The sequence below is a fragment of the Octopus bimaculoides genome, chromosome 11 (genome assembly GCF_046866305.1).
Source record: "Octopus bimaculoides isolate indiv1 chromosome 11, ASM4686630v1, whole genome shotgun sequence".
Classification (NCBI taxonomy): Eukaryota; Metazoa; Mollusca; class Cephalopoda; order Octopoda; family Octopodidae; genus Octopus; species Octopus bimaculoides.
The window spans coordinates 1,653,805-1,678,881 of record NC_142938.1 but is presented as its reverse complement, the minus strand read 5'-3'; the positions used below and the strand labels follow the sequence as shown (position 1 = coordinate 1,678,881).

Sequence of the window (25,077 nt, the reverse complement as noted above, 5' to 3'; positions counted from 1 at the left end):
CTCTAGGTCCATTGTAGGAGAGAGAGGATGTATGGACGCACAATGTAACTTGGTATAGTATTTCATTGGTTAAACATAAACCTTAGACTGGATAATTATTAGCAGTGGAACAAGTAGAGTTAAGCTTCAGAAGTCAATTATTTGAGGTATAATTTGAAGGACAGTGTTTGTTATAATTTTTGCAAAGTTACGAATGTTAGAGTAAGAAAGCATGATGGTGATTCAAGTTTTAAAAAATCGTGATATTTGTGCTTTTGAAGAAAATGTATGACGAATGAAGGAAAAAAAATTGGTTACTGAAGTTGAATGTTGAATGGATGATTATAGCAGGAGATATCTCTGCATTGATAGTTATGTTTATATTTGAAGTGACAGAACAAAAATTAATAATAATAAGAGAACTTGGATATTCTGATTTTTCTGCCATTTCATATTCCGTCTGTTGACGGTCGTCCTTATGACTCAGTATTACTTCAATTTTCAATAGAAAACGATGTCTAATATCTTCTCATTTACTATTTCGAGGCCAGTTATTTCTGGAGCTCTTCTAGAAATCGTGTTTAATCTCTTTTAGTGTGAAATATGTTTTTAAATACGTAAGAACATCATTTTCACTGTCTATATTCAATGGAGTAGGAAGATCATATACGTCAGCGTTAGTAATCTTTAGGGTGATGAGCTAGCAAAATGCTTAGCGGTATTTCGTCCATCTTTATGTACGGAGTTCAAATTCCGCCGAGGTCGACATTGCCTTTCATACATTCGGAGTCGATAAATAAATACAAGTAGAGCGCTGGGCTCGATGTAATCAATTTACCCACTCCCCCGAAATTGCTGGCCTTGTGCCAACATTGGAAACCAATATTTTTTAGCGCATTGTGACAAGTCTTGTAAATGAAATAAATGATTAGAAAAAATGTTGATATATTCGCCAAGATCGATTTCAAGCATTTTTTTTAGACAAATCAGGGTTGATGAATAAGTTTTTGCTTTTTTTAAATAAAGTAATTTTATGGAGGGGCTCGCGTTGGCAAAAACTAATTATCTCATACAGTTCTGGCTATAAAATATAGTTCATTCTCAAAAGGTTGGAGGAAAATATTCGGTTTTGTTTTTTAAATAAGATGAATTAAGATCAGAAATTGATGCATTCAGTCAATACACATTATCTAGAATAACATCCTGCTGTTGCCTTTCGAAGAAATACTGTTTCAAATGTGAACGTTTGATAAAAGTTTTTTTTGTTATTTTTGAGAAGTAGTTTAAGGCGAAATTCATCGGTGTGTGTGTGTTTTTTTTTTTTCCTTATAGGAGAAAGTAATAGAAAGTGACTGTATTTTGAAGTTTTCGTGTAATTTTGTAGGTGCCTGGTTTAGTGATATAGATCGATGTTTCGTCTTGCATCTCTTCGTTTCAAAATCGTGCATTAGAACTAATTTGACTCAATAAACGAAGATCACAAAAAACAAGCACAAAGGTGAATTAAGTGCAGGATCGACGGAAGGCAGAATTTAATATGGTCGCAATATTATAACTAAAAACCAATAAAAATATAAAAAGAAAGTGCATATATACATATATATATATATACATATATATATATATATATATATATATACAGAGAGAGAGAGAGAGAGAGAGAGAGAGAGAAAGACATGTTTGCGTGTGTATGTGTAGGTGTGTGTATAAGTGCGTATAAGTGTGTTAATAAGTATGATCAGAGAAGCAAAAAGAAACTCAACGATGTGCATTTAGTCGATAAATGAACATACATGTCGTTCGCATCTCGATGTTCATCTCAGCTAAAAAAAATCCAGTTTCGAAGTCAAAAGAATATATATATATATATATATATATATATATATATATATATATATATATATATAAGTTGAAAATGTACCGAGAATTTTAAAATATTTTTTATTAATATATTTAAAACTTTAACCGGTTTCACAGTTTACATTGATTTTCAAAAAGTTGAAATAGAAAGACGTGGTTTGTGTCGCAGCTGTTTTGCATCTGACTAGTGTTTGAAGTTCGTCCTATTTTGATAGGGATTTCCTGTACTAATTTGAGCCACGTCTTTCTATTTCAACGTTTTGAAACTCAGTGTAAACTGTGAAAACAGTTAAATCTTTAAATATAATAATAAAAATATTTTATGTATTCTCAGTGCATTTTCAACTTCTGTTTTACCTATATTTCTACCCGTGTGGAATAAAATAACTTTTTTCTATATATATATATATACACACACAAAGATATATTTGTATACACACATATATACATATATATGCGTGTCAATACATGCATGTATGTATGTATGTATGTATGTATGTATGTATGTATGTATGTATGTATGTACGTACGTACTTACGTATGTATGTATGCATGTACGTACGTACGTATGTATGTATGTATGTATGTTTTTGTATACACGGTTGGTCTCAGACTTTCGCCGCCGCAGTAACGGGTTTTCTAAAATCCTCTACAATCTATAATCGGGTGTATATGTGGTTGTGTGTTTATCAAATATTAATACATATTTATCATAATTCCCTATCATCTCTCTGTTTACTATGAAGTCTTTGATGTATGGCTCGGTTCTAAAACCATTTACAATTCCTCTTAGAGATTCCATGTTTCTGAAGATATTTTCTGAAACATTTAACAGAAGGAAAGGAAACAATTGAGGCTTGGAAGCCAAGTTAAAAGTTAAGCATTGCACAATTTCTCTGTAAAAATCATGCAATATCTATGATTAGGTTTCTAGTAATTTCTATTGAACTATCCGCCCACGTTTATCGTATTTTAAAATCTGATTGCTTACTGCAAGAATAACTTTCGTTTTCTGGTGAAGTCTAAGATGTTTAGTAATTTCTCTTTGATACTCGGTGTTTCTGAAGATAAATAATAGAAAAGTTAATATGAAGGAAATAATCTACTGCGGTTGACCGACAATTTTAGTCTCTCTCTCTCTCTCTCTCTCTCTCTCTCTCTCTCTCTCTCTCTCTCTCTCTCTTCTCTCTCTCTCTCTCTCTCTCTCTCTCTCTCTCTCTCTCTCTCTTCGTTCCTTTATAGCTGTCTCTTTTTCTTGATCTCTCTATCCCTTTTTTCTGTCTCTTTTTCTCTATTTCTCTACAATAAAGTATACTAGTTTATAAAGTTAGCAAAAATACTTTTGGGAAAAACTGAAAATACAAAAACATGTTCGTTTAAAGTTAGAAGTTCCGTGAATCTGAGCCGCATCGGCTGAAGTTTTCAATCTATTGAAGGGGAAGTCAGCAGTATAGGAAAATGGGGGCGAGAAAAGATTGTAGAGTATGCAATACAAAAACGAAGAGATGAAGCAATAGAAGTTTGTAGAATAAGCTAGACGTAATAAGAAATTTTATGCATCTTTCAAGAGACTCACTCCTTAATCGCTCGAACTTCATTGAGACAGCAATCAAATGTTATCAAATCATGCTTTACCGTCTTAAAAAATGGAGGGAGGTATTGGCAAGCATAGCAGGAGACACACAAACATCTATGGCTGAAATACACTTGATTATGTCTGCTCAACAAAGCGGATCCTGGATTAAATAACAGCAACACATATAACAAATACTATAATATTATTCAATATTATCGCCATAACGTATGTAACATTAAACACTTTACTTTATGTCTATCTATCTATCTATCTATCTATCTATCTATCTATCTATCTATCTATCTATCTGTATATATATATATATATATATATATATATATATTGGAGAAGAGTGCCAACATTTCCACGAGACAAGCTTGATAACTGTTGAGAGGAGGTTTATCTTGATATGAAACCATTCATAGCCTGTTGACCCACAAATAAAGTATATTTATCCAGCAATACGTTGTTGAACACTCATTCTCACTTTTTTATATTAGCGTACATACATACATACATACATGCATGCATACATACATACATACATACATACATACATACATACATACATACATACATACATACGTACGTACGTACGTACGTACGTACGTACGTACACTATAAAACAAAGACAAATAAAACAAAGACAAAACCAGCCACAAACTCATCTATTCTTCTTATCTTTACAAGAAATTCATTGCAGCGTATTGATAGCAGATCAATTGATGAAGTCATAAAAATCGATAACTTTGCTTGAAAGCTTTTAGATCGAAAGTAGAATCAAATATAATTACACGATCCACTGTTATGGACAATGATCTTTCACGGATAGCAATCGAAACTGTTAATAGCGATTATCGAGAAAATTACAAAACTACTAAATCTAAAATTTAAATGAATTTTAGTTTTAATTTGAATATTTCACTCTATGGCTCACAGTGAATCTTAATTAATTACCTCCATCAGTAAAGGGGAAGCATAGAGAATGATTATGTTACTCTACAACCAATTTAAAGGAAGGAAAAGGAGGAAAAAATAAATGAAGTTCTATGGTGTGTGAATGATACGACTTTATTAGCGAATGGGAAACAAAATCTGGATCAGAGTCCAAAGGCATCGAGTTTGTTGTTTGCTCGCCTTACTGACTTTATTTTGTTGGCCAGAAATGGGATCTGGCTACAATAAATACTCGAAATTGTAGTCAAAACAAAATTTATAAAAAAAAATAATAATCAAAGTCGAAGGCTTGGCTACGTGGTAAAAGGTTTGCTTCTCAACCACGTGGCCCCAAGTTCAGTCCAACTGAGTGGTTCTTTGGAGAAGTGACTTCTACTAGAGCCTCGAATATATATATATATATATATATATATATATATATATAGTCTTTTTCTTGCTTCAGTCATTTGACTGCGGCCATATCCTTCTAGCCGAAGAAATGGACTCCAGAACTTATTCTTAGCAAGCCTAGTACGTTATTCTAACGGGCATTTTTGCCGAACTGCTAATTTACAGGGACATAAACACACCAACATCGGTTGTCAAGCGATGGTATTGGGCAGACAGATAGACGTACACATAAATATAAACATATATATATATACGACGGGCTTCTTTCACTTTCCATCTATCAAATCTATTCACAAGGCAGAATATATTATTGAGAAGTGTACAATAAATCTGCTGAAATATTTTGCGTAGAGGTTTAACTAGTTTATTACGTATCAATTTTAAGAGCAGAATCTTGTATGGATTTCAAGGGTTGCATGGACCCCCGAAGGGTCGTATGGACTCAGTTTGAGAACCACTGTTTAATATCATGATGTAACTGCTCGATAAACAGTGATCAAGAAAACAAGAACCAAGTTGAAACTAGGATTCATTTTGATAAGAATGGTGTGAACCCCATGAAGATGGTGCTCCAGCATGGCCTCAGCTCACTCATGGAATTCATTAAAAGTTGCAAGTTCTCTCATGTTTTAAGTTTGTTTCCATTGCACGTTTTTTTTTAAACTCTCTTCTTACTAATATCAAAATATAAACAAAATAAAAATGCTTATCATGTAAATGAATTAATGGAATAATTTAGATTAGTTAGTTTTTTACATAATTGTTTTGGTTATCTTTAATTAAAAAAAAAGAGAGATAATGAAAATAGAGAAAAGACGCGGGGGTAAAATTTGTGTGCGAAATGTTTTTGGTGAATTTAATTACATCTGGTTGCATTCAGAAGCCTTATTTCTTTATTGCAACTCAAAGCCGTTTAGAGATATGTCTTGTTCAGAATGATATTCATTTCAAACTTAGCCAATAATAATAATAATAATAATAATAATAACAATGATGATGATGATGATGATGATTCAATGAAATACTGGCAGAGCCAGCGACAATACCTGAATGGCTCACGGAAGGGACAACTATCCTAATTCGCAAATCGACTGAAACGGAAACCCACAAATTCACAGACCGTTAACTTGTCTCCCTACAAAGCAATAATATCGCAGAGAATGAGCTGGCATCTGGAATTTTAAAAAAATCCATTTCCAGTAGAGCAGAAGGGATGGCATTTTGGTCCGTGTGCTAACGATTCTGCCAAGCTTTCTTATAAGGAGGTCTCAAAATATTAAAAACGAGAAATACCTCGCAAACCACACAGCTACTTACACGCTGGTAGTCAGCTTCTGTATCGGAAATATTGAAGATCTCTGAAGCCTCTTTCTTGGCGAGATATACTTTTTGACATCTTTGTTTTTTCGGTTTGTCTAAACATAAAGATGCTTCTGAGCTTTCTGCAGGACAATTGACCTCACGGAATAATTGGTTTCCGAAAGACATACTTCTATGACTTAGATTCGTTATTTTAACTGTCAATTTTATCCGCTATCAACTGACTCAGCGTTAGATTTAGCGGTTAAAAATCGAATATAATTTCCTCTGAGAATTTATTTGTTGCACTGATCATCGATTTATTGCGTTTCCAGCCATCATATTCCGCAGTGCAACACACACACACACACACACACACACACACACACACACACACACACTGCTTGCAACAGAGTTAGCCAGCTAATTGCACATTAATAATAGTCTTCTTTAACTGACATGCTCGGATTTTACATGGGCGTGTATGTGCAGGCATTCTGGAATACAGAGTCGCCGATAGACATGTGTGTTGTATACTAACGAGGAATAAGTTTGGAATGTTATCAAGAGATTTTATTTCATTCTATTAGCTTTTTTCCTATTCAGTAATGAAAAGTCACATGCGACGACTCAGCTGGAGCAGCAAATAATAACATTAATATTCTTTCTTTTTTTCTCGTTTTTCTTTCTTCTGGCTATTGAAATCATCTTTTAGAAGTATTTTGAAGTTCTTCAGAGACTTCCTTAATGGTTTCATCCTCATTATTAGGTCTCACACATACATTTACCTGCGTACGCATACACACACACATACACACACACACACACACACTCACACGCTCTCTCCCTATTTCTAACATGCATACTCATGCACGCATTTGTTCACATCCGTACATAAGAGTACAAAAGCTCTCTTCTATAATGACATATATATACGGAAACATACACAAACACATACATATGCAGACATCACAAACGGCTCTCTTCTCTCTTACGCATACACATACGTTCACGCATACATAAATACTACCATACATACATGAAATTCTCTTTCATACACAGGAACATGAATACATAATTCCACACGAATACATACACAAACATACACCAAACACACTCTACATTATACATGTGCGCAAAAGCACAGTGAAAAACACACATATCTATGCAAACGCATGTATACACACAGATTGTGTCTCACTTTCACACACTCATACACCCACACACAACACACGGACACATAAACAAATTCAACCACTTTCACATACACAAATAAATACAAAAATACACACACACACAAACACATATACAGTCCTCTTCCATAGTCTGAAATAAATGGAACACACACACACACGCACACACACGCACACACACACACACACACACCATCAGTTCCACTTTCATACTGAATATAATGCGCAATTCTCTATATTTACGTATCTTCGCAATTTTTCTTTGGGATATTCACCTGTTGTAAATGATTCGCTGTTCATGAAACAACTTTTCTACGATGTCCCTTCTTAACAACATCTATTATAGTCATTATTATTATTATTATTATTATTATTATTATTATTATTATCATTATTATTATTCAGTAGTCTTACTTTTTCCCCACTTGCTTTCACAGCACCACTGAGCGCATCTCAGTGCGCTTTGGGTATGTGCTGTGCTTTGTTGCGTTACTCTTTATGTCACCGTATTGAAAGTGCTTTACGAAGGACGTGCGCGGTGCCTGCTATTATTATTATTATTATTATTATTATTATTATAACGTGCCGGACATTGAATGTGGCCACAAGGAAAATTGAAATCGCAAATGACGACGAGATAGAGGAGTGCTGGAGGGAAATCAGGGACGTGATGGCGTTTTTTAGTGGAGAAATTATGGCACGGTGGGGGTGGGCTTCGATAATGAGAGTGAAGCGAAGAAATGCTCCACTATGGCTTTAAAATCGTCGAAGTGGGCACTCCTACCGACGAGCTGCGGAGGGCACGCGGCCCGAGTTCGAGTCGATGGGGTGCCACCTGAAATTGAGGAGGACTGGCTGGTAGAGGCAATTTTGTTCAATACGGAGGAAAACGCAGAAATTTTGAAGATGTCAAGAACAGCGGAGGTCGACTGGTGGGGGTGTGGCCTGGAGGTCGTGCTCCATATCACTTTGCCGGACCTCCGCCAAATTACTATGGAAAAAGAGAGTATGAAGATTCGAACGCAGGAACCAGAGCCAACGGCAAGCAGGAGGGAAAAAAACTGAAGAGCAAAGAGCGAGAGAGGAGAAGTATGACGAGTGGAAGGAGAAAGTAAGGAGGAGAGAGAGGAATATGTAGCATAAAGAGGGGAGATTGCGGGACGAAATATAAAGAACAATGTTAAGATACAATAAGGATATAAAGAAATAGAAAAGAGATTAGCAAAAATGAAAAAAATCAAACTGAATTATGAGAAGTTCGAACTCGAGGAAAGAGCGTTTTGTGTTGTCTGTCCTTGTAATGTCTCCTCTTTTTTAAGGCTATATGCCGCAATTCGTTGAAGTGCGATACGATGAGTTGCCACCTGTGATAGGCTTTGATGAATTGGATTATTTTGGGGAAGACTGAACAAGGTAAATATAACTAGAATCAACGATACAAACTGAACTGTTAGAACAGCAAAATGGAACCTTCCGCTTTGGGGGGTGGGAAGCCATTTCATCACCATTTAATTCATAATTCATTCGTTTCATTTTATGTCCCCCATGTGCGTCTTTGCGCTGTCCCCTTTGTATCACTGTACACTCTGGATACAAGACTTTATGCCAAAATAAGAAAGAGACAGTTTTTTTTTTCTTTGAGACAAAGTTGTTCACTTGGATTTTGGAAGCTATGATTTCTTGTTTAGTTCATGTGCTCTGTGTTAGGCATTTATTTTATGCTCCAGGAATTTACCAGGACTTTTGTGATATTTAAAATAATTTCTGTGTCACATCTGGGTGAGTACAAAAAATCTCTTAAGTTATTTTTTAATTTTTAGTCTGAATTTTTTAACTATATAGTTATATATATTACCTTTGTAAATATTTTGACTGCACGTATGGTGTGGTATTGGTTTATTTTTGTTCATATGTATTTGTTTTTATGTGGGCTGTTTTTTATGCTGACAATTGTTAATATTTTACAAAAGACTTCGTTGGGTTCACCGTTTTCTCGTTGATTTTGTAAGTTCAGGTTATGGCCAACAGGTCGTAACACATGACGTCTCTTATATTATTATTATTGTTGTTGTTATTATTATTAATATTCAGTAGTCTGAATAATATTCAGGCCGTTGTATATATATATATATATATATATATATATATATATATATGTGTGTGTGTGTGTGTCTGTGTTTGTCCCCCCAACATCGCTTGACAACCGATGCTGGTGTGTTTACAAAGAATAAGTCCTGGGGTCGATTTGCGCTCGACTAAAGGCAGTGCTCCAGCATGGCCGCAGTCAAAATGACTGAAACAAGTAAATGCGTCTTATTTTATTTCACGTCCTTTCACTGCACTACCAAGTGCAGCTCTGTGTGCCTTGGGTGTGTGCTGTGTTTTGTTGCGTTACTCTTATGGTCACTGTATTGGACGTGCTTTACGAAGGATGTTCACGGTGCCTATTATTATTATTATCAATATATATTTGACTTTTGCTTTGCATAAGTTGACTCCATGTCTCACCCAGAGACTTCAAGAGACAAGCTACAAGTTCCTGTTGGTGTTATGCCTGGGGTGTCATATATTTGGTTTTGCACATAGTATTGTTCTAGAGAATGTTTAAGAAAAGTTATAAGTTTGTTTTAAAAATTTGAGATTACATAGACAGGAATTTACGTATTATTATTATAACTATACATTTGTTGTTTTTAAGCTGCTTTCATTTTTGGTTAAGATGTTGTTCTTTTCTTCTCTTTTATGCACACTGTCAAATTTAGCCGGAACACTGTACATTCCATTCAAAGTTAGCGAATCGTATTAAGTATGAATGTATATATTATTGCTTTGACTAGCAGCAAAAAGTGTGTTTACTAAAATTGAATAAACAAGAACCGTATTTCTGGTTTTCATTCATTGATTTAGAATAGCTTCGACTGAATGTCACAGCCAGGTGGAAACCTCGGACTCTCAACGTCTCCTAACGTCAATGAATCGACAGTATTGTTAAATTTTTTAAATATTCTTGTATTTTTCTAATTATTCTTGTATTTTTCTAATTATTCTTGTATTTTTCTAATTATTCTTGTATTTTTCTAATTATTCTTGTATTTTTCTAATTATTCTTATATTTTCTAAATATTCTTATATTTTTCTAAATATTCTTATACTTTCTAATTATCTGAAGGTTTCGTAGTACATTTCCCGTTTTGGTCAGACATTGTAAGTTTTATTTTTTAATTCGTTTTATGTAGCTTATAGTCTTTGTGTAGTGTCTGCTGTTTAAGTGCTTTCATTGGTCTGTAGTAGATTAACTGGTACTCCGTCGCTTACGACGACGAGCGTCCCATTGTATCCGATCAACGGAAAAGTCTGCACGTAAAATTAACGTGCAAGTGGCCGAACCTTCCACAGACACTCATACCCTTAATGTATTTCACAGACAGATTCAACGTGACGCAGAATATGACATGGGTGGCCCCTTTGAAATTACAGGTACAACTCGTATTCGCCAGCTGAGTGAACTGGAGCACGGTGTCATGCTGAAGGGATCGTGAGTTGACTGCCCTACACCCTTAACCACCCGCCTTCAATCCAGTAGCTTACCTTCAGTACATATAACCGCTTGTTATATCCACCTTAGGGAAGGCGGAGGTATTGTTTGTTTGTTTATTTGTTTGTCCGTGGACAAAATATCTCAAGAACCGCTGAATAGATTCCGATGAAATTTTCAGGGATGTTCGGCCTTGGGACTGGCACAAACTAATTAGATTTTGTGAACGATCTGGTACCGGATAAGGATTCTGGGTTATTTTCCCTCTTTCTTTACTTAATTTTTGAGAGCGGTATGTGTCACTTTTAGTAATCTCGTTTGTGAGAACAGTCGAGTTTATTTCAGATATTCTCATTTTAAAAATCATCTCTGGCTAATCGTTGAGGGGACGTTGGTGTTACCCTGGTGGAGGTTTTCGCTCTCTGAGTGCTCTTGTTTTAGATTTTATTCAATGTCTATTTTTCTATGAATTTTTCTACATCTCTTTTAATGTTTTATAGTCTTTATGAATCTCTGAAAATTAGCATTCGTGTTTGACTGAAATATTTTCTCAGCTTCGGATTTGATTCCTCAAATCATTTATCTTTATTATATTATGAGACATAAGACTGATGTTCTTCTGTGTTTTGTTCATTAGCCAATCATGCTCTGAAAATCTTGTTTTCAATTTCTAACGCACGCGACAAGTATGAAAGGCATTGCCTTTGTTTTGAGCTAACATTAAATTCCCGTTACAAAACCCATCATATGGATAACGTTCCTGATGTTGTTTGATTTATAAGTGGAAATGATTGGTTTGGTTTTAAATAACGTTAGGTTATTGTAAGTTGACCGCTTTTTGTTTGATTTCTATCTCATTCATTGTTTACTTGCTCAATATAATCACACGCGTTATATGCTATGCAATAATCACATACAACGCATTAAACACTGCCATTCCAACTCATAGTTTTTCTATTTTTATTCCTTTCGTAATTCATTCCTTGGATTTAGTTATGGATATTGGATTTATGCCAAGTTTTACGCAGAGTTCTATTTCTAATTTTAAGTTATACAATATGGAGTATTTGTTCCGAGTCTTCACGCTCTGAGAACAAATCTGGGCAGCGTCATCTATTCCTTCTTTCAAACATTTAGTGCATTTCCTCCTCTCATTCTGGTAATTTAATCTTTTCTCTGACAGTCCTAGGAATTGCTCTTCACTCCCTCCGCTCCTCACTGTACTCATCGTTCACACATTCCAGCAATATGTTCTTCAGAGACGGGTTACGATTGTCTCAATATGCTTATCAAAAGAATCAACACATTCACAAATAGTAATGAAGAGAGGGAAAAAGAGAGAGAGAGAATTTCTCTGAAATATTTCCTTTTTGTATTTTTGCACTTTCCAATTATTTACTTTCGCATTTTAATTCTACTTCCTTGGTCCTCAGCACAATTTTTTTTCTGTCTCATTTTTGTGCTGCACCGACGTCAGAGGAAGAAAAAATAACATCTCCTATAACTAACAAGAAATTATTTATTTAAATTTAAATTTTTTTTCTTTTTCCCCCGACATATATTCTTTTCTTTCTTTTTTAACTCCTCTGTCCTGCTTTCGATTTATTTCCCCCAGGTTCCTCGTATTCGGTGAGCTGGCAGAATCGTTCGCACATCGAACAAAATGTCTGACAATATTTCTTCCGATAATTTACATTTCGAGGTGTAATACCATCGAGACTGCATTTGCTTTTCATCATTTAGGATTCCATAAAAAGAACGACTTGCATATATTGGGATCGATGTGATTGACTTAATTCCTCTCTAAAAACTGCTAGCCTTGTCCCAATTATTGAAAAAATTATTGTTTGAAAACCTTTACCGGAAAAATTAAGAGAAAAAAAGTATCAGGGAATGGGACATTGCTCAGCTATTCAACCTCGTCGCCTCCGTTGCAACTGCATCCAGGGTCGACAGATTCTCGCCATCACCAATTTGTGGCTTAGTGACAAACTTAAAACTGATTAATTTCCAAACAATATTTACCAATCTTGAATTATAAGCTATTTAAAAGCAATTTATTAATTGTTATATAAACAGCAGATCTTGTCTTGTGGCTGAGTTTAAGTTTAATCAATAAACGAATTAAAAACTTAATTAAAGTAAACAAGATATTTAATAATTATTTAAGTTTTGAAAATGAAACAATCACACATATTCATTTGCTAATTTATTTACAGAAACTAATTGCAAACCTTTAAGAAATTGTATTCATTTTGTGTTAATTGCCAATGATTACGAACGAAACTAAGTCGTTCATCATTATTAGCCATTGAGGTACTTGTATCCGGACCGCCATTGTGACCCACGCCATCCGCCTCCTCTTGTCAATTGATCGACAATAGCGGAAGAAGATTTCAACTATTACACACGTGACAGCTTGATGAGTTATCTAACTGGAAGCGGGGATAATTAGAAATGAAGTGGGTGGGGATGAAACGATGTTTAATAGGATTAACAATCCATCCTCATTTCGTTGGTTAAGGAACTCACATTGCAGTAACAGACACAATATTTACAAAAGTCGATCAATTATTTGTCTTTTCACTGATGGTGGATATCTAACGTCCTCTCATTCCGCTGATAAGACGAGTTCTGTCTCCCACCAATATCTATATATATATATATATATATATATATATATATATATATGGAGTGGCTGTGTGGTAAGTAGCTTGCTTACCAACCACATGGTCCCGGGTTCAGTCCCACTGCGTGGCATCTTGGGCAAGTGTCTTCTACTATAGCCTCGGGCCGACCAATGCCTTGTGAGTGGATTTGGTAGACGGAAACTGAAAGAAGCCTGTCGTATATATGTATATATATATGTATGTGTGTATGTGTTTGTATGTCTGTGTTTGTCCCCCCAACATCGCTTGACAACCGATGCTGGTGTGTTTATGTCCCTGTAATTTAGCGGTTCGGCAAAAGAGACCGAAAGAATAAGTACTAGGCTTCCAAAGAATAAGTCCTGGGGTCGATTTGTTCGACTAAAGGCGGTGCTCCAGCATGGCCACAGTCAAAAGACTGAAACAAGTAAAAGAGTATATGTATATATATATATATATATATATATATATATATATATACTTTCCACAATGTAACCTCGTGGATATCGTTGGCGATTTTTTCTTCCTCCGTCTTCCCTTCTTTGGACTTTCCTATGTTTCCGACGAAGAGCTCCGCTCGAAACGTCAAATTATCTTTCTTTCCTTTCCCGAACGTCCAGTAACACAATCTGTATCACGTCCTCGCGTTGTTGTTTTCTGTTGTTGTTTTCATGTCGTTTTTCTTTTTTGAACTTTATATATATATATATGTGTGTGTGTACATTGATTTTTAAATACAGCGCATTGTATTTACATTGATTTTTAAATACATACTCACAAAGTTTTGGGAAGTGGCACCTGTTTATTATATGAAATTACTTCATGAAGTTCTCTCACGGTGGATTCGAACTCACTTCATCATGATTATGAAGTAAACAAACCTACCTAATCATTGTATTCAGTGTAAATCTAAGGCAGCGATTAGGCACAACTGTATGAGCGACAATAAAAATGCTTTGCAATATTTCTTCCGACTCATTACATTTTCAGTTCAAATTCCGCCGGAGGTGATTTCGCCCTTCATCATATAAAGGTCAATAAAACATGTAGTAATTGAGGACTGGGGGGTGGGGGGGCAATGTAATCGCTCGAAATTGCTGATCTTTAGCTAAAAGAAACTAGAAAGATTTGTATGGTACACACAATCATATAACCATAGAGACTCACCAGCACACTGTGACTGAATATAATCCTCTGTGAGAATCCCACATGGCATACCATACTCGATTGTTCTGTTTTGAGCTCTGTGATTCATTGGACAGAGTAGCGAGTTTCCACGGTGCATAAATGACTCAAATGGAGAAACGGGCGATTTGCAAAGAATACAACATTCTACCCGGTCAGGGAATTGAAACCGTCATCGTAAAATCACCCTAAATACCAAGCAAGCGCCTTTACTTGGCATAACATGGTTGTAAATGATATATTACTTAAACGTTCGGTAAATCCTCTGTCAATATTTAAAGACACACGGAGGCACACACACACACACACACACACACACACACACACACACACACACACACACACACACACACACACACACACACACACATTATTCTTTCTGTTTACTGCAAGATGTTTCAGCGATAGAGTTTATTTATTGATGAGCTGTTAATGTCTCTACTGAAGCAAGTGTATATCAAATGTAGTTTGAACAATTCCTCGTAGAATTATTCTGGACACATTCCTACATACGGAACTAATCTTAATAGCTTCATGGATGTCGGAACTTAATCCGTTAGAAATCAATAACAATGATTCTGCAATAATTCTTTAACTTCTCACCTTCCTTTCTTACCTAATATTGCGTTCTCTTTCCATAACTATTTAATTTAATAAAACCCACCATTGTCAATGTTGTCCAAGAAAATTATGTCAAGTTTATGGGGCGTAAGATAGCTATCCGGTTGAGAGCTAAATCTTCTGCGATATAATTTGCATCAACATTTCCTAACAAGAATCGTCTTAATCTATTCAAAAGATTATCGTTGTTTTACAATATGAAACATCAGCGCTGGATAAATAAGCGGATTATAATTTGATCTCTTTTTTTTTATTTTCTCTACTGATGGTTCTATTCCTGGTCCTAAAATATGGTTTACCATATTAGTGACACATTTTTTTAACGGCATGAATTATTTTTTATGCGCTACTTTAATAGTACATATTCTGTTTTTGATCTGCCGTTATCGATATTTTTAATGACTTTATTTTTCTCCTCCTCCTCCTTCGCTTCATTTTTTCCTTTTCTTCTTTTCATTTTCTCCCCCCCCCCTCTTCGGTTTTCTTCTTGTCCTTCTCCTCCCCTCTTCTAACAATGTTCCTCCTCCTTTCCGTTTCCTTCTCCCCACTCCTTTCCATGGTTCTATAGAAAGAACGAGTTTCTATTCTGCATATCTATTGCCTCCTAAATCTTAGTTTATTCTGTTTCTTATATAAAATGTGCGCTAAATTTATTTTCATAGTTCACGTGGGCAAGGGGACAGATTTTTGTGTACCCTGTGTTTTAATGTCGGGTGGTGATTGAAATCTGGATGAGATAAATGATTTTATGACCCAGGTGAGTGAGTGTATTGCAGTCATACAACAGCAAACCGGTAGCAACATATGGGAGACTAGCACCAAGTATTGCTCCTCTTCCACATTCTGCTATTTTTATCACTTATATTTTCATCATCGATTTAGAGTAAACATCTATGAATTTGTAAATCCGTCTTGTAATGACCTTTCTCTCACGCTCGCGGCATATAATATCGCCACTACTACTACTACCCTCTCATCATCATCATCTGCATTATCAGCATCAGCTTCCTAGTCGTCGTTGTTTTGTTTGGGGATTAATTAGCAAAGACGAAACAGAAAAATAAAGGAAGACCTTTTCTGAAAATATCGACGCACAGACAGACAGGAATTACTTGAAAGAGTCACACACAGAACTACAATGCAACAATGAAATATAAATATATAGAAGGAAGAAAAAAAAAAAAGAAAAGTGAAAAAAAAATTGGGAAGTCAGTCAACAACGAAGGGAGAATAAAAATGAAATTGGCAGAACAAATGGTGAAACACATCCAAATTTTACTGGGAGGTCACAGGGGATTTTGTGAAGTTAAAAAATTTGTTTTGCACTCACGTGATTAAGGATTCTATAGCGATGCTTGGTATTATAGTTACGTATCATAGGCGACTGTCTCCTACTTTAGTTACGAGTTTACTCATATCTTGAAGGGGAATCTGCGTAGATTAAAATTGTGGAGAAGCCCATCAGATGGCCCGAACATATCGCTGCCTATTTGACTGGTTTAACACCACCAGCTAGTCATTGGTCGTCTCTGGTACAATCCACTATATTACAAACCATAATAATAGCAACAACGGATTATCCAACAACATCGACGGTACCGGCAGCAGCAAAAAAAAAACGACGACTCCAGCACCAGCACTACGGCCAGAGAGGATGAGTACGCCGATGCCAATAGCACCACCAGCGAGGCTAGCGGCCCCACAACCAATATTAACAACGACAGTACACCCACATCACCATCGGCGACAGTAGCGCCAACGCCACGGCTAGGGATGTTCAACACAACAACCACCGCAGCGATATCGCAGGACGCTTATAAATATGTATATATATATAATATGATATATATATATATATATATATATATATATATATATTGCTTTGGTCGACGCAGTCTCCTGTTGAGTTTCGCCCTATTGGTGCACAGGGCTTTAGCGAAGTACTCGCACCCACAGGCGAAATCCATACTAGCAAGGGACTGATCGTCCAACGTATATTATTATCGATCTCTACCATGGTACCAGGTATGGTTTTTCGACTGACAGCATTAAACAGGTAGATTTACACACGCACGTATGTATGTATGTATGTATATATTACGCTGAGAAATGGAAAGGTGTCTGAAAAAAACTCAGATCTTGAGATTCGCGATTATTTAGCGATGGATTCCAATAGGGTTGGGACTTCAGTTAACCTTTTATAAGGCACCTAAATATAAAATGATGAAATGGGATCCCTCCCTCTCATCTTCCCCCAAACTTGAAGGCGTTTTTCACCGTCACAGTATTTGGCCTCTGATCTCAATAATGGTGATTCTTCAAAGTAAATCTCCATAAATAAGATTAGTTCGATTAAACAAGAAGCAAAAGAACCGATAAATGATTGAGGAAGACAAAGGCGAAAAGAAGACAAAAATAGTGGCGTTCTTTGGAGAAGTTAATCCCATTATGAGCGTTATTTCCTTGATATTGATCATCAATAATATTATGGCAGTCATGATTGTTGATGACTGTAACCATGACTGTATGGTTGAAAAGGATCGTTTCGCAACATCATGGTTCAGGATTCGGGAAGAGTTTTCTATCATTGCGTCGGGTTGATCGATATCGTGTGAGTAAAAATTGATAGCAGTTGATTAAGAGGAAACAACTCGTCTGTGTGTGCGAGCATGACTTTATACGTATACACATATAAAGATGTATGTATATATCAATACCTATATATATGTATTTGTGCGTGCATATATATATATATATATATATATATATATATATACACACACACATGTGTGTAGATGTATGTGTGAGTGCGTGTCTGTGTGTGTATGTGTAAACATGACTGTGTCGCTAAGAAGCTCCCCTTTGCAACCTTGTGCTTTTGGGTTCAGTCCCACAGCTCCTCAGTTTGGGCAAATGTCTCCTACTGAAATCTCTAACCGACCAATGATTTCTGAATGAATTTGGTGACTGGAAACTATGTAGTCCCCCCCCATTTAAAAAAAAATTTTTTGGCAAGTGGTATTACTTTGTTTGCGTCCTCGTATTCTAGCGCTTCGGCAAAAGGAACTGATAGAATAAGTATCAGTCATTAAATGCAGAAATACTGAGGTCAATTTATTCGACTAAAACTCTCAAAAGTGGTGCCCCAACATGGGCGCAATCCAATCAATGAAATAAGTAAAAGATAAAAAAGAAGCATGTATATGTTTGGAGAGAGAGGGAGATAAAGAGAGCGAGAGAGAGAAAGGAGAGTCAGAAGAGAGAGAGAGAGAGAGAGAGGGTGAGTGAAATCTGAAAGCATGAAATAAAAATGGATTTTAAATGAATGTAAGTAGGCGTTCTCGTTATGACCATCTTTTGGAAACTGAGTATCCTGGCACATTTTCGTGACCTTCTTTAAGGTCGTAAGATGTAGTTTAATGTAGACCCGGCAACTATATCTAGCAGGTTGTGTATCCAGGTAGAGGTTTCTTTAATGTAATTTCATGTGTTTAGTCTCAGCTCATTAAACAAATCAAAGTTGCCGCAAGACCCTCTTTAATGCCATTATTTATTCAATTTTACCTGAACTCGCAGGTCACTCGCATGCGTTAAGAAAGTCGGTTGTAATTTTATAAGAATGTCATTGCCACCATTCACAGGTTTCACAACCATATGGAGATGCAACGATAGCTCACATACGTCATGCTGGCGTACCTGATAACCAATAAGGTCCCTTCTTTAATAAGCTACTACAGTATTATTTGCTGGTGAATTGGCTGCCCTGTATAGCAGGTCGAATAACCATATAACAACCCCTACCACAGCCGCATAAAAAGCGTAAATTTGATGTGGAATACCAATGCCTTCTTACTTTCTTAATAGAAATAGTGTGATTTTAAAAGAGACTTGGCTGCTATATCTGGCAGGTCGTACTGGGCTCTATTAATGGCACGAAAAATAAAGGTTACTGTTGTCTCTGAGACTTAGTATTGTTGCGAAGATTCCCTTCATGTTTAATCTATTGATGACATCACCACCTCAAGGGCCAGAAAATCAATTTCTACGAACTGAACTGAAAACCCTTTTAAATAAAACTTACAAAGGTGATAGGAATATCTTCTTAGGAGTTATAGAAGATCAATTTATCATTAAAAGATAAATACGAGTTTTCACTAAAATAATTGGAAATCGGAATTTCGATAAAACCGAGTTTGTTCCCAGATAGAATTCAATGAACACAATACTTCTATTTTTATATACGGAAAAAAAGTATTAGCGCAACATTTAATGAGAAATGAACCTCCAGGTCAGGAACTGGCATCTGGTTGTTTTCTCTTCAAATGTTTTGTTTACAATTCACCATCTTGTACTTCTATGGCAATTTTTGAAAGATTGTAAAGGAAAAAAACGAAGCAAAAAAAGCCAAGCCGCAGTAATAATGCTTTATTTATCAAAGCAGAAAGAATGAAATGAAAAATGACTTCAGCGGAATCTGAACAGGGATTCTTGAAGCAAAGCAAGAAGCTAAAATACCTGATACTCGTACCACATTGCCGAATGTCTGCGGTGACAACAACGCCGATAAATCGCAGTTATATGGATTGGACGATGATATGCTAAAACGGAGAATATGTTAGCTTCATTCGAGGATTACATCATGCAGGACCAATGGCTGTTTCTATTGTGTAAGGCTTTTTAGATATAGAAAAAGGTACAAAATACAAATCAATCTTATATATCCGAAATTTAAGCGAACACGATGTTATCAAGTTAGTCCGTAACAGCTTGAATACAAAGCGAACTGACAGAATGTTTATAATGCATGGACACAGGCAAAAAGTACGCAAAGAAGAAATATTTTATGCTAAGAAAATCCAGTTTAGCATTTAAACTTAAAAAAAAAAAAATAATAAAAATGCTGCGTCAGTACATTTAGGTTATTTAAAAATGTTTACAGTATAGAAACTGTCGTTGGACCTGTCGGATGAAATCCTCAAAGATGGTATTCTCCATTATTAGTTCATCTGTACACTCACCCCACACGCACGTACGTATGCATGTATGTATGATAAAATGTAAAAGTTTGCCTGAAGCGTTGTACATGATATATAATGCTGAAAGAGATAGAAAGCTTAACAATACAGAAAGGAATTTGATAAATAAATAAATGATCCAAAATTCTGACTCTCTCCCTTTTCTTTTCTCTCTCTCTCTCTCTCTCTCTCTCTCTCTCTCTCTCTCTCTCTCTCTCTCATGGGTTCGTACGTAACAAACAAACATAATTTGATACATGCAAATAAAAAGAGAAGTTAGTTTTGTAATATTCCAGATTTATTCACTTTTCCTCATTTGATCATGGTAGTGGTCGCGCGTTGTCGTTATTGAAGTACAATGGTGGGGGGGGGGGTCTGTTGAGGCTGGGTGGTCGGGTGATGGTAGGTGAGGGGTAACAGATGTGCACGCAGCCAATGAGAACACGAACAATAATATCAAACAAATACAAAGAATAAAATATTAAAGAGAGTAAAGCAGCCACAAATGGCTCGTGAATTCAATGTGTGTGTGTCTGCATATATATATATATATATATATATATATATATGCGAGCTCATGGCAAGCGAACCTTCAACTATTCTGCCTATATGTCTGTGCACACCTTTCAGTGCCGTGTATGCCATAAGGTCTTCAAATCTAACAAAAGCCTCAAAAGTTATTTTAAGATCCGCAAATGTCAGAACTTGACTGCAGTTCTTGGTTGTCCGAATCAAATATGCAATCTATGTGGGTGTCTTTTCAATAGATTGTCTGGTTTAAAAGACCACATCAGGTGTGAGTACAAGAGGTGGTCAGAGTCTGCATAAAGAGTAGACAACCACCATGTGTGTGTGTGTGTGTATGTATATATATATATATATATATATATATATATATATATATATATTGAACAATGCAATCATTACATCAATTTAAATGCAGGCCTATCCTCAGCTGCATAAATTGAAAAAAAGATTTTTTTTAATTAATCAGTCGCACACATTTGTATAATTTTACTTATATACTTAATAGGATAAAAAGACAGACAGTCCATGCTGTTATTTTAGCTTTGAAGGATTTAAGTAAAATTATACAAATGTGTCCGACTGATGATAAAAAAAAATACATATTTAATTATATTTATGCTGCTGATGATAGTCCTGCATTTAAATCGATGTAATGATTGTATTATTCAATTAAATGGAGCCGCTTGAAACGGTCGTACTGCATCACCTCTTCATATCCTGTTGCTTATTTTGATTATATATACGCACAGATATATTAATATGTTAGCATTGCTAAAAAGAAGTAATAATTTGTTAAATACAGACCAAACTAGTCGTGATGTTTCTTTATCGTTGTACAGGAGTCATGTGGTTTCCATATAATGCTTGTGTTTACCCGAAATCATTCTGTCCCCATAACTGTTCTTACTTAGTTTGGACAACAACGACCTACAGATATGCAAATGAGCAAGCTTCAATTCTTCTGATCGGTGAAATAATAAAAGTACAATTAACCATATCAAATACATACACGTTTACACAGCATATCTTCAGATGTGTGTGGGTTGACACAATCTAGATGAGCACGCATGCGCATATATCTATACGGTTTACGAATGAAATAACGAGGTTAAAACCTTCATACACAATTTCTGTGTATGTTAGAACGCATGCGAGGAATGTACTTGTCAGTGAAATAGGGAAAACTTGAGGCATCACATTTGACGGTCATTCACATGTCCGCCTTTCATCTTCATCAACCTCATAAATATTTATCAAGCCATCTGACATACATACGTACGTACGTACATACATACGCAGACACATACATACACACACATGTATGTATATATATATGTATATATATATACCCACCTGTATAACACACACACACACACACACCACACACACCACACACACCACACACACACACACACACACACACACACACACACACACACACACACACACACACACACACACACACACACACACACACACACACACACACACACACACACACACACACACACACACACACACATGTATTGATGAATCATTTTTCGTGTAAAGAATATTTAATGTAACAATGTTGCTTACACTTGGTTGGTATTGAAAACAAGAACACGCCCATGCTACTGCTACACACACATGCCGTTAGTTGTCCCACAGTCTTAATGGCATCATCATTCACACTTGTCTTCATCTATAACAGTTCTTATACATTCCGTGTCCCGAATAATTTTCATTAAGAATTTGTGATGTAAGCTAAGATGGTACTTATTTATGTTGCTCAAATACTTGCTACGGTTCGCTCACTGTTATTTCTTTTACGTTCCTTTTCTTTAAATTATGCAAATTAACTCGGCCCTACATATGTTCCCATTTTTTATGCTTTGTGGTTACTGGAAATAAAGCTGTACAATTGTCTTTCCAAGGGCCTCTATCGATCCAGAACCCATATCCATAGCTGTCCTCTTATCTGCTGGCAATGTTTTCCCTAATGGCATATCAACTATGGAGAAATTTTTGAATTCTTTGGTCTCCCCTTTTCAAATGAGCTGGTCTTAATTGCAATTTGATAATTATGAAATTATAATACAACCTGTAGATGGGAGATAATTTTGATATATAATGATTTTATGCTCTTTGGCATTTTATATACCTGTATGTCTCTCTCTGTGTATGTAAGTATATATATATATATATATATATATATATATATATATATATATATATATACAGGCTTGCGCCAACACCCATGTACACACACATGGTGAAATAGTTCATATTTAACAAAAATAATTTAATGCTAAACCGTTAGTGAGAAGGTTCACTGAAATTGTAGTTGAAAGGAAACAGATTTAGAGCGACGATGTGGAGAATGATACATATTAAAACAACTAATAAAAGGAGACACTTGAAAATATAACAAAGCCCCACATGGGGATAAATATAGATGAAATGTAGTTAGTCTTGAGAAACATTGTGGTTGTCAGATGTTTGTGGAGATCAGATGTTCATACAGGTGTTCTATACTAACATGTTGCGTTCGTCGACGTTACTTTATAAACGCTTACAGCGCGCATTGGTGATTATCTTTGCAATCGGTTGACAAGCGCATCATGTAACGATAAACGTCTTATGATATCTGACTACCAGAGAGACAATGTTTTAGAGATACGATATTCCGAGACATAATATATGTGTGTGTGTGTGTGTGTGTGTGTGTGTGTGTATATATATACATATATATATATATATACATACATGCATGCCGATATACCTAAGTATATATATATATACATATATACGCATGCCGATATATATACATATATATATATATACGTGTATATGTATATATACATATATATATATATATATATATATATATATATATATATATACATTTGTATGTGTGTATTGATGCATACATATATGCATGTGGAATATCTATGTATGCATCAATGCATGCATATATGCATGTGGAATATCTATGTATGCATCAATGCATGCATATATGTATATGTGTGTATGTATGTGTGCATGTATATGTGCGTGTGTGTGTGCATATATGCATGTATGTATATATATATATGCATATGTATTCATGTATATATATATATATAATGTATGTCTCGTTGTTCTTTTCTGTATGAATGAGATATTGATGTAGATGCCGCTGTCGGCAAATATTTCGTTTTTCCTTCATCTCTCTCTTTTTTTCGCTTCCAACAATTCGAGATTTTTGGCTGTTCATCAGGTCATCCGTCTGAATCCACGTTGATATTTTTCTTTTTTAATTTTCTCCCCTCGGTGTGTTTCCCTCGATGTTTCTCTTTCATACAATCCCATATCAACACGTGGTGGAAACGTCTAGACCCATAGACGTTCTAGACTTATAATTATGGACCCGTATGTAACGGCACTGGAAAGCTGATATGAAACTCTGACGGAAACGGCTGTTCATGAAGCAGTAGGTGATTGGATTGCAACAAGAAGAGGTGTAGGCCAACAGTTGGATGTACGATTTTGCCATACCACTGAGGTGGCGGCTGGAAATAGAAGAAGAAATATGATAATATGGAATTAAACAATAGCAATAATCCATTCTAATGAGTACTATACACAGTCAATACCCTGAAACAGGCATATACAAATATACACATATGAAAATACACACACAAACACACGTGCATATACATTAGGCGTAAGGTAAATGATCGAATAATTACAGACAAAGTCCTTAATACTGATGCTAGATTAAATAGGTTATACGTATAACTTATACATATATAGGGGTCGGTTATGGTTTCAAGCTACACCCACTTCGCATCAGTGTGGTTCCAGGCCCAGTGCTCTGGATGACACCTTGGTCATGTCTTCCACTATAGCTCCAGTCTGACCAATGATTTGTGAGCAAATTTAGTGGAGGGAAACTGTGTTGAATTTTCTTGTATACATATATTTATATAGACATGCACAAACACAAGAACATGCTCATAAATACGTATGTATGTGTACATGCTTGAGTTTGTCGCCACTCCGCTTGACAATCGATATCTTTATTGTCGAACCGCTATGTTAACGGGACTTAACTTTGATGTTCGGAAATAAAGAAGCTGATAGGATAAGCACCAGACGGGAAATAAGTCCTGGGCTCAATTTCTTTGACGAATGCTCTCGAGGCTGTGCTCCAGTATGGGCGTAGACCAATAACTGAAGCAAACACCCTAATAAAAAAATGAGATGTTTTTTTTCGCAAACTGCGTGGAGATTGTGGGATAACATTACGAACGTGAGGAGACATGAA

At 35.7% G+C, this 25,077-nt stretch overlaps 1 protein-coding gene and 1 long non-coding RNA gene across 3 annotated transcripts in view; one reads left to right on the top strand and one right to left on the bottom strand.

Annotated features, from left to right (window-relative positions):
• Nucleotides 1-7,440: 7,440 nt before the first annotated feature.
• The window catches only part of LOC149133153 (uncharacterized), a 147,333-nt gene continuing 129,696 nt past the window's right edge, over nucleotides 7,441-25,077 (top strand). For both annotated transcript variants that reach the window (XR_016243538.1, XR_016243539.1), the window contains exon 1: nucleotides 7,441-9,033. This is a non-coding gene — a long non-coding RNA (uncharacterized LOC149133153). The remainder of the gene's footprint in view (nucleotides 9,034-25,077) is intronic.
• The window catches only part of LOC106876555 (cholecystokinin receptor type A), a 150,474-nt gene continuing 145,050 nt past the window's right edge, over nucleotides 19,654-25,077 (bottom strand). Inside the window, exon 4 of the mRNA XM_089359206.1 lies at nucleotides 19,654-24,319. Within this exon, the coding sequence (XP_089215332.1) occupies nucleotides 24,121-24,319 (199 nt within the window). The 3' untranslated portion in view covers nucleotides 19,654-24,120. The remainder of the gene's footprint in view (nucleotides 24,320-25,077) is intronic.